General features: G+C 48.5%; 1 protein-coding gene and 4 non-coding genes across 5 annotated transcripts; all 5 read left to right on the plus strand.

Annotated features, from left to right (window-relative positions):
* The first annotated feature begins 6 nt into the window (after positions 1-6).
* Positions 7-10,942, plus strand: LOC121048293. Its single transcript, XM_040504455.1, has 2 exons — positions 7-1,071; positions 10,574-10,942. Exons 1-2 carry the CDS (start codon positions 7-9, stop codon positions 10,940-10,942), a joined length of 1,434 nt encoding a protein of 477 aa, XP_040360389.1.
* On the plus strand, positions 4,952-5,023 carry Trnae-cuc. Its single transcript has one exon. It is a non-coding gene; the product is annotated as a tRNA-Glu (tRNA).
* On the plus strand, positions 5,030-5,101 carry Trnaq-cug. Its single transcript has one exon. It is a non-coding gene; the product is annotated as a tRNA-Gln (tRNA).
* On the plus strand, positions 5,175-5,246 carry Trnae-uuc. The gene has a single exon. It is a non-coding gene; the product is annotated as a tRNA-Glu (tRNA).
* Positions 5,253-5,324, plus strand: Trnaq-cug. Its single transcript has one exon. It is a non-coding gene; the product is annotated as a tRNA-Gln (tRNA).
* Positions 10,943-11,260: the final 318 nt, after the last annotated feature.

Consider the following 11,260-nt stretch of genomic DNA (forward strand, 5'->3'; position numbering starts at 1 on the left):
GTGAGCATGAGCTCCGTCGGAGCGGGTTCAGCGGCCGCTGGCCACGGTAACAGGAACATGGCTTCTGCCGAACAGGACTACCAAGTTATCCTGCCAACGCTTCCAACAGGTACAACAATTTTGAATACTGCTTTTTTGCACGCCGATGTGACCATGAGGCCATACCGCCTGGAACATTTTCGTGACGGCCTGGTTGGCCTGGCGCTGCTCCCCGAGGTGGTCGCCTTGGGGGCGTACCAGTACAACCACGTTTGGGCCGTCACTTTCAAGAGTGTCGAGGGCAAGAAAAAACTGCTCGCCGCCGGGGACTTCACAGTCAAGGAGGGTCGGTGCGTCGTTGTCGACCCAAGCAACCAGGACACGCGTCTGAAGCTCCACTGGCTGCTGCACCACGTCCCGGACGACGAAGTGCGAGTAGCCTTGGCGCCCTACGGAAAGGTAACGGAAGTCGCCAGAGACGTGTGGCGGGCCCAGGGGTGCGCCGGCATCTGGTCCACGACGCGCTCTGTGTCCATCAGGCTCAAGGCTGTACTCACCGTGGACTCCCTCCCTCATCAGCTGCGCGTCGCTGGGGACCTGGCGCTCGTGGTTGTACCGGGCAGGGCGCCGCTGTGCCTCCGGTGCCGAGGGAAAGGCCAAATTCGCCCAGAGTGTCGTGTGCCGCGTTATGCTCTTTGTCGGCGCTTCGGCCACGAAGACAGCCAGTGCGTAAGGACGTACGCAAGCGTCACGGGGCCCGTGGGGAATGAGGACACGTCCGAGTTACTCATGGATGTGGTCGAGTCCCAAGAAGCAGCCGGCGGCGAAGGTGGCGAGCCTCCCACAGAGGCGACGCCCACCGAGCTTTCTACCGGGGGCAGAGCCGACAGCGGGAGCGGCGGTGAGCGACGCCTTCGGCCTGAGGCGCAGCCTGTGGGCGATACCCCTGCTTCGAAAGGTGTCACAGAGACCGCAGTTTCGGCTGTGGCGGCGACGCCCAGCGAGGAGTCGGAAGCCATGAGCGTCGAGGAGGCAGGCTCCAGCGGCGCAGTCCCCAAGCGGGCTCGCGAAGACGTCGACGAAGGTCTAATCGTAAGTGCGGCCCTTCCCGAGGAACCGCCCCGAAAAGCGGCTCCTGTGCGTTGGGCCAGCCTCAAGCCTAAGCCCAACATCCCTCCGGAGAGGCGACCACCGGCGACACCGCCCCCGTAGGAGCGATGATTCTTTTTTTGTTAGGCACCTCTTCTCGAACTGGAAACCGACAGGACTCAGAGGGGACGATATCCTCGTGCCGCCGCTTTGTGGCCCGAACTTTCGGCGAACCCTCTCGTCGGACCCACCGGGCGGCACACCGGGACTGTGAGTCTGTCGTCGTTTTTCAGCGACTTGAGCTGAGCATTATGCGGCCCGTTTGATCTAGTTTTTGATGGCAGTAAGCCTTGAGACAGCGCTTCGCCTCGCCACGCTGAACGTGCGAGGCCTGGGAGCAAGACGGCGGCAGTACCAGCTGAGCCGCCTTTTCCTGGAAAACGACCTTGACGTAGTCGCTGTCCAAGAGACAAAGGTGGAAGGCGAAGAGCAAACGGACCGCATGGTGCAACTTTCAGATCGGGATACAATGTATGTGTGTGCCACTCCGTTGGTACATCAGGGGGTTGTGCTCTTTTTTTGCGCAATTCTTTGGGAATTGTGGAAGAAACAGTGATTGTTTGTGAATCAGGTCGCTTGATTGTTTGTGATTTTTCTTTTTCGGGGTTGCAGTGGCGACCTATCTGCGTTTATGCGCCAAACCGGGAGAGTGGTAGGAGAATGTTTTTTGACGCGTTGAATCTTACCTAAACTGTGAAAGATTTCGTTATTTTTTTTGGTGATTTTAACTGCGTCTGCGCAATAGAAGACAGGGCGCGACAGCTGCCGCTTCGGGACCAGAGTGCTTTATTTTTGAACTCGTTAGTGCAGGAGTGCAATTTAGAGGACGACGGGTTTGTTTTGTTGAAGACAGATTTTCCCCAGTTTACACACTTCCAACGCGAGAGTCATGCGAGGTTAGACAGAGCGTATATCTCCGCAGCCCTGGTTCCCCTGTACGAGAATTACGAAGTGAAACACGTTTCTTTCAGCGATCATAGCCTGGTAATATTTTCAATCGGATTGAAGGAAACAAAATCGCAGTTCAACTGGGAATTATGGAAATTTAATGATAAGCTAGTAAGAGATGAGATTTTAATGGACGGGGTAAAACAAAGCATTGGGAAATTGCTGGAGGCTGAGTCGGGAAACTCTGTTGAACTCTGGGAGCACTTTAAAGATGAAGTCAAAAAGAGCGCGGTTGAAAGATCGTGTATCTTACGCCGCCAGGAAAAGAAAAAAGAAAAAGAGCTACAGTGTCAGCTAGATTTTCTGTTAAGCGTTGAATGTGCACAACCCGGAAAGTTTACGAAGGAAATAAAAGAAGTTAAAAGTAAACTGGAGCTTGTCGATATCGAAAAATATAGAGGAGCCATGATAAGAGCCCGCGCCGAACGTCTGTGGTTGGGTGTAACGCCGACGAAGCGTTCACTTGGGAATGAAAAAAGATATGCGACGCAAAATGAAATAAAAGAAATAGAGCGTGGGGCCGTGGTGACTCGCGATAAAAAGACCATCGAACTAGCCTTCGTGGAATATCAAAATCTTTTGGGTCGCCGCAGACACGTGGAAGAAGGATTTGCCAGCGTCCTTTTGCCACTCATGCCAAAATTAGATGTTGAAATTAAAGCCGGCCTTGAGGCACCGATTAGCGTGAGAGAAATAGAGAAGGCTATCGACGAGCTGAATCCAGGGAAATCGCCCCGTCCCGACGGCTTAGGTGCCGCCTTCTACAAGGCTTTCAAAGCTGATGTGGCGGAGGTCCTGCACTGCACGATAGCTGAGGCGTACGATAGAAAAGCAGTGCCTCCATCCTTCCGGAAAACGCATATAGTATTAATCCCCAAAAGTGATGATCCCGCGAAACTCTTGTCTGTTAAGTCCTACCGTTCCATTAGCCTAACAAACGTAGACTATAAAATCGTCATGAAGGTCTTAGCGCGAAGGCTGCAAGGTGCAATACAATCTATCGTCGGGCCCCACCAAACATGTGGCATCAAGGGGCGAACGATTGCAACTAACATACACGTAGCAAGAAGTATCTTGGAATGCTGTGATGCTTTCGAAGGTCGCGTAGCTTGATTTGGATAAGGCGTTCGATAGAGTAGTACGCGACGTCCTTTCTTGTATTTTAGAGCACGTGAACGTTGGGTCTTTATTGTTGGAATGGGTTAAAATGTCCTACGCGGAGTGTTTTGCGAGTATGATTGTTAATGAGAAAGTTACTCAAAGTTTTCAAGCTCTCTCCTCGGTACGGCAAGGGTGCCCATTATCTCCATTGTTGTTTGCTCTCTATTTAGAGCCTTTTTGTTTAAAACTCCTTTTTAATGAAAGAATATGCGGTTTTAGGTTGTTGTCGAGCGAAGTCAAGGTACTTTCGTATGCAGACGACATTGCCGTCTTCTGCGACGACAAAGAAAGTGTTTGCTAGGTAGTCAAAGAAGCACTTAATTTTTGTAAATTTTTGGGGCAGTGTTATTAATTGGGATAAATGCGTGGGCTTCTGGCATGGTAGCTGGGAAAGTACACAAGCTGTTTTTGAAATAATTACTTGGTCTTGTTTGCCGGGCAAGTACCTCGGAGTGTCGCTTGAGCACTACCGTGATTCCGCGATTCTACTGACTACTGGAGGGAAGAAGTCGAGGGGGCTCGGGAAAAAACGGCAAAGGGGGGGGGGGGGGGGGGGTGTACATCTTTCAACGTTCGCCCGCTCCACAGTTTGTAATTTGTTTATCGTGCTCCAGGCTTTGTGTATGTCTAGAGTCAGCGTTCAAAAGTTCCACCGAGTGTTCGCGATTTTTTTGTGGGGGTCGGTGTGGGAGCGCACCGGTCGTACAAATTTGTTCCGCTCTGTGAAAAGTGGCGGGCTAGGTCTGGCTCATCCAGCTCTGGGCTCATCTGTTTCTGCGGCAAGTGGTGTCACGATTTATGTTCCTGCGGGATCAGGGAGATCCTTTTCTGCGGACTGTATTACATCTTAGGCTCGGTAATTCATTGTCTGAGTTTGTTGTGTCCTCGAGTGATGTCAGTTGTACGCGGGTGCGAGGTTTTCTGCGCGAAGGGATTTTGGCTTTCTATTTTCTCAAGGTTCGATTTTCGTTGGAGTACTTAAGCGAAGTTACACGAAAGCGCCTGTACAAAGACTTAGTTGAGGTGGTCTTCCTCGTGCATTTGTATCGGTCTCTTTTCTGTGAGGGCCCGGGCCAGGATGTCCTCAAAAGGGTTTAACGGATGCCAGTAAGGCCAGCCGTGAAGTCTTTCTTTTTTCAGCTGCACACCGGCACGCTTCCCGTCAAGCCCTGGCTTGAAGAAAAAGGCATTTTTGTTCCTTGGTCGATTAACTGCCTCTTGTGCCGGAAACCCGAGACTATCGACCATATTTTCTTGGATTGCTGGGATGCGGTATTCCACTGGGACATTATGCAGCGTACTTTAAAAAAGAGGCTCCTAGTGTCACCCTATGGCATCCGTTTTCTTCCCGTAGAAAATGAAGGGGGCGTTCCCTTCATTTTCTACGGGAAGGTTGGGTGTTGATGGCCTTGGCCCTGCACAGCATGTGGAAATCGAGGATGGCTGTGCGACATGCTGACGTCGATGCTCGCCCCGGGCGGGATTACTTTATCGAGCATATTGTTCACTTAAGAGAATTGTACAAAGCACAGAGTGAGCAGCCTGACTGGATGCCAGTGTTAGACAGTCTTGTCGCCCTGAGAGTCTTTTAAACCATGTGCGCCAGCTAGGTCGGGCCGGATGCTTCTAACCTGCCAATTTTTGTGCGATTGTTTAACTACGTTTATATTCCAAGCCGGCAATAAAGAAAAAACACAAAAAAACCACAAAAAAAAACAGCGTGGTCTAGTGGCTAGGATACCTGGCTCTCACCCAGGAGGCCCGGGTTCGATTCCCGGCGTCGGAAGGGCTGGGTCTCATGGTGTAACGGTTAGCACTCTGGACTCTGAATCCAGCAATCCGAGTTCAAATCTCGGTAAGACCTCTTTTGGATGAGCTCAATTGAGCTGTTTGGTGCCGATGCGGATAAAAAGCAACCGTCTTTCAGGTGTTCCCGCTCCGGCGTGGTCTAGTGGCTAGGATACCTGGCTTTCACCCAGGAGGCCCGGGTTCGATTCCCGGCGTCGGAAGGGCTGGGTCTCATGGTGTAACGGTTAGCACTCTGGACTCTGAATCCAGCAATCCGAGTTCAAATCTCGGTGAGACCTCTTTTTTATGAGCTCATTTGAGCGATTTATTTATTTATTTATTTATTTCAATACCCTCAGGGCCCATAGGGCATTAAAGAGGGGGTGGGGCATATAAGAATTCACTCGAAAGAAAGTACAAACGTAAAAGGCAGTGATTAAAACACAATGAAATCGACAAAATATTAACAAAAGTGATTAATCGCTTCTTTAAATAAATCAAGTGATAGGATAGCTGCTAAAGATTGCATAAGTTGGTTCTACTCAGAAGACGTTCTTGGTATGGTCGAGTCGTTGTATGCTGATGTCTCACAGTGAGGAATGCCGACCTTGAAACGGTGATCAATGCGTGAAGAGATATATGCGGGGTTAAGGAATAACTTATCTTTTAGTGAAGCGTTGAAGTGAAAATTTTTGTAGAAAAGGCATAGACGAGATATTTTTCGCCGTAAAGAAAGAAGAGGCAGGGACAATGAGGTTTTCATAGATGATACACTAGCGGTGCGATGATAGTTAGAATAGATAAAACGTACTCCACGATTTTGAACAGATTCAACGTTAGTCACAAGCGTTGTTTGACCGGGGTCCCAGATTGATGAGGCGTACTCTAATTTTGAACGAACTAGAGTTTTGTACAGAAGCAATTTTAATAATATTGGGGCTGAAGAGAAGTTTCTTTTCAGATATCCAAGCATAGAGTTAGCGTTAGCGATAATATGATCAGTATGTAATTTCCATGAAACGTTAGAAGTAATGTGAACACCAAAATATTTGTAAGACGTCACAGATTCCAGTAGGTTGTTAGAAATTGAGTATGGTGATGGGAATGTGTTCCGACGAGAAACCCTCATGGATTTGCATTTGTTAGTGTTAAGAGTCATTTTCCATAAGTTACACCATTCGGATACAGCACACAGGACACAGTGAAGTAGTGCTGCGTCAGAATCGTTAGTTATTTCACGATAAATTACACAGTCATCGGCAAATAAACTTATTGAGGATAATACACACAGTGGTAAGTCATTTATAAAAATAAGGAACAAAAGAGGTCCTAAAGCGGAACCTTGTGGGACACCAGAAGTAAAAGGACTAATGGAAAAATTAGTTTCATTCGCACAAACATATTGAGATCGATTAGTTAGGAAAAAATGTAATCCACGACAAAACATAGGGATCAATGTTAAGTTTGCTAAGTTTAAAAAGTAACAATTTATGAGAAACTTTGTCAAAAGCTTTGGCGAAATCAAAAAACACGCAGTCAACCTGGGACCCACGGTCAAGAATGGAAAGTAGGTCATTAGTGAAAGACAAAAGCTGAGTCTCACAAGAGAGATTTGCGAAAACCATGTTGTGAGGGTGAAAAGAAAGAATTTGAATCTAAGAAATTAACTAAGTGAGAATAAATAATGTGCTCTAAACGTTTGCAGGGGGTCCTGGTTAACGAAATGGGTCTGTAATTAAGAGGAGTATGTTTGTTACCTGTCTTGTAAAGTGGAACCACCTTTCCTTTTTTCCAATCATCCGGTAAGACCCCAAGGTTGAGTGACTGCTCAAAAATTTTTGTAAGAAAAAATTGACATGTAGTGTTTAGTGTTCTTAAGAAATTTAGAGGTAATGCTGTCAACACAACACGAGGAAGAAAATTTCAAATTATCAATCAACTTTAAAATCCCGTCGTAATCAAAAGGAAGCGGATCCATGGGAAAGAAAGCATAATCTGGAAAAATAAGATAAACTAAACCATCATTATCAGTAAACGCCTTGACAAAGACGTCGTTCAGAATGGATGCACATTGAGCTTTGGGAATGTCAATACCCTCAACATCAGTGAGCGGTACAGCCATTCCTTTAGGTCCGTTCATAACACTCCAAAATTGTTTAGGGCTATTTGCTAACATTGAAGGAAGGGTAACATTAAAAAAAAGTCAGTTTTGCTTGCTTGATGGCTGCCTTATAAGCAATGCCAACAGATTTATAAAGCTCCCAGCGGTCAGCGAAGCCAGACAACTTTGCAGCACGGAAAAGGCGTTCTTTTCTTATTAGCAAGGCGTTCAAGAGTTACATTAAACGAGGGACACATATGGTTAGATACGATATTCCTACACGGAATGAATAAATTAATTAGAGAATTTACTTTGTTTTTAAACATGTTCCAATTAGTCTCAATTGTGCGTTCTGACAACGCAGGCAGAAATTCTTTAAGAAAGCAAGCCAACTCGTTATTTATTGCACCGAAATTTACTTTGCTATAATCGAGAAAGTGTTTGGTAGATTTGTTAGCAACATGCTAGGAAGCTTGCATTCTGAAATTCAAAATAGCATGATCGCTAATGCCCGGTAAATAAGTTATAGAAGAAGCGAGATTAGGGTCAGTTGTAAGAATAAGGTTTAACACATTGGCCGTCGCATCAGTAATCCGAGTAGGCTCAGTGACACATTGAGAAAAAGAAAAATCAGAACAGAGACTAATAAAATCCGACTAATTAGGAGAGCTACTAGATGCAGCGGGAAACGGTCCACACCAGTTGATCAAGGGAAGATTAAAATCACCTAGTAAAAACATGGGTGCGAGGGGAACGTTGAGCAAATCATAATTAAAGCATCATGCAAATCCGAGCAAAAATTTGCAGGAGCGTTGGAAGGACGGTAACAAACGCACAAAATAATATTTCTATAACCGCACTGTAGGCGTACGCAAACAAGTTCCAACGGGGAAACAATATTCACGTGATAACATTCAATGGCTTTATTCACTGCAATTAAAACACCTCTCCCACGCCTATCTGTTCTGTCACACCGATAAAAATTGTAGCATTTAACAAAGTCAAAAATTTCATTATCACGGACAGCACTTAACAGCCACGTTTCAGTCAAAACAACAATATCGCTTGATGATGCATCAATAAGTATTGACAGGTCATCGCGGTTACGGACTACGCTTCTTATGTTAGTAAAAAGAACTGAAATCTCATTTGGCAAAGAAAGGAGACTACGCGTGTGCTTACCGGCGTCTTTTTTTAGCTCAGAGGGGACAGATTCAAACGCGCTATCTCTAGTTAGTTAGGAGGCGGCTTCATAAACTTCGTTTGTGTTATGGGCGAACAACAATTGCTTACTGCCGATATACAATTTGTCGACACGAAGTTTATAACAACCCCCTGGGTATGAGCAAATTCATGCAGCCGTTTTCTGGCAAGTTGAACATTTTGTGAAAAATCCTCGCTGATAGAAATACCCGTATTTTTTAGCTTGTAGCACGACCCCAGCACTGCATCCTTATGTTCAAAGAAGGAAAACTTTACAACAATAGGCCTTTTCTTGCTGGTGTCGAACTTCCCGATGCGGTGAGTCCGTTCGATTGTAGCAGGGTCAATTCGTACGTCAAGCTTATCTGAGCACACATCCAAAACCAGCTTTTCCGATTGAGCCCACGTTTCTTTAGCCGAGTCATTAATGCCAAAGAAAAGCAAGTTGGATCGACGGGAACGACACTCTGCGTCATCGGAACGACGCTTGAGAATGGCCAATTCCGAAAGTACACACTCGAATTTCGCCTCAAGTTCGTCTGTCGAGTTCATTTTCGATTTGCAACTTGCGAGATCACTTTCAATCATTTCAACACGCGCGGTGAGAGTGGTTATCGAGTCATTTGTTCGTTTTTGCTCGTCCCTGATTTCTTTCAGCTGAAGCAACACGCTTGCTTGGCCGGAATGCATTTCGCTGACAAGCGACCCTATTTTCGCTAGTGACTCGATCGGTTTCAGGTTTAGACATGGGACCAGGGTTACGCTCTATGTCTCCACTAAGAAGTAACAACAATTCAAGAGACCGCTTCAGACACATCAGTGGGCACGGCAAAACAAGACAAACGTAATTGCCCTTAACGGAGTGCGACAGTTTTTGCCTACTAACCTGCAGAGCAAACAGGAGCGGTATGTTAGGTGTCATTGTCGTAGCATTTTCGCCGTGCCCACTGGTCGAAAACGCCTGCGAGAAAGCTTTTGAAGGCAGTGTGCTTGATGTCGATGCTGGTGGGGCTTGCGTGTCAGGCGACACTGGCGGCAGAAATCCTGGTATCGCTCCAACGGTGAATTCATCGCCATCGAGGGGGGTGGCCAGGGTAATCAGCGGTGCTGTCTTTGTCATCACGGACGTTGCGTTGGTCGCTTTCGGGTAGAAGGATTGAAGGCCACTGTCACTCGCCTCGAGAAGAAACTGCAAAGCAAACAGGAGTGGTATGTTAGGTGTCATTGTCGTAGCATTTTCGCCGTGCCCACTCCCCGGGTTCGTGCCGACTCGGATATAAAGCAAATGTCTTTCAGGTGTTCCCGTTCCGGCGTGGTCTAGTGGCTAGGATTCGTCGTTTGGCTTTCGAGGCGAGCAGACGTATCGCAATGAGCTCCGTCGGAGCGGTATCAACGGCCGCTGATAGCCGTGGTTTCAAGGATGAACGCAGCAGCGAGGACTACAGGATTATCATGCCCCCGATCCCGGCGGGCGAGCATCTGCTAAATTCTGTCTTTTTGCACGCCGATATCGGAGCAAGACCGTACCGGATCGAAGATTTCAAGGCCGGGCTGGAGAACGCAGGAGTGCTCAAGGACATAGCTGCGTTTGGTTCATTTCAGATGAACCACGTATGGCTGGCGACCCTGAAGACACCCGCTGCCAAAAAGAAGTTGGCTGACGTCAAGGCCTTCGAAGTTAAAGGCAGACAGTGCATCATCCTCGACCCGGACCGGGCGGAGGTGCGCCTCAAGTTGCATTGGATTCCGTTCTACCTGCCCGACGACTGCGTAAAGCGAGCCCTGGAACCTTTCGGCAAAGTCGAGGAAGTTTCCCGAGAGACCTGGCGCGTCGGCGGATTCGAGGGAGTCCAGTCGACCACGAGGACGGTGAGACTAACCCTAAAAGTGGGCGTCACCATTGAGCACCTGCCGCATCAGCTCCGGCTCGTTGGCTGCACTGCGCTGGTCCTGGCGCCAGGACGGGCACCGCTCTGCCTTCGGTGCCGCAAGACCGGCCACATCCGGAAGGAGTGTCGTGTGCCCCGCTGTGAAGGCTGTCGACGCTTCGGGCACACTAGAAGCGAGTGTGTCAGGACATACGCCGTCGTGGCTCACGCGGGGGCGGAAGAAGACCTGGCGGAACACATCATGGACCAGGTCGAGGCGGAAGCGGCGACGGCAGAAGCCGGAGGGACCACCATCAACCCGGAACCTCGGGGTCAGGGTGGAACATCCGCAAGTATTTCTTCAGCCCAACCCCAGGTACCCCCAGCTGAGGTGAAAACCCAAGCGAACGTCACTCCAACGCGAGAAACGGCAGGCAGCGGGCCTACTCACCCTCTGCCGCCCCAAGAACCCGACGGCAAAGAAGACGAACACCAGGCACACCGGGCGTCAGTAGCCCCCGCCCAAAAGGCGGACCACGAGGACGACGGCGTCCAAATGGAGGCCGTGGACGGCTCTGCCAAGCGGCCTCTCCCGCCATCAGCTACACCGGACGACGAGCACCCAGCGGAGCTCCAGAACACGGTGCTCGAAAGGTGGAGAACGGTCATGTCCAAGAGGGGCAAATACCAAGGAGGAAGGCCTCGAACCTCGGTGGAGGTCAAGCCTCGGGAAGAACCGCGGTGAGGTGACCAGAAAAAAGAACACTAGGGTCGTGAGTGGGTTTTTTTCTATGTCAGAATGACAGTGTAGTTGCACGGTTTTTGCTTTAATCTCCGCCAATTTTAATATAGCCCTCATATTTGCCACCCTCAATATACGTGGTTTAAATTCGAGGAAGAAGCAGTACCAGTTGCAACGCTTGTTATCTGACGCGAATCCGGATTTTCTTGCAGTGCAAGAAACTAAAATGGAAAGTGATAATGACATTGCGATTGCGCTAAAGCCTTTTCTTTTCAAATATGAAGTGTGCGTGAGTCAGGCGGTTGGTTTTTCGGCGGGATG

The sequence above is a fragment of the Ixodes scapularis genome, unplaced genomic scaffold (assembly GCF_016920785.2).
Source record: "Ixodes scapularis isolate PalLabHiFi unplaced genomic scaffold, ASM1692078v2 PGA_scaffold1__304_contigs__length_218370807, whole genome shotgun sequence".
NCBI classification, from domain to species: domain Eukaryota; kingdom Metazoa; phylum Arthropoda; class Arachnida; order Ixodida; family Ixodidae; genus Ixodes; species Ixodes scapularis.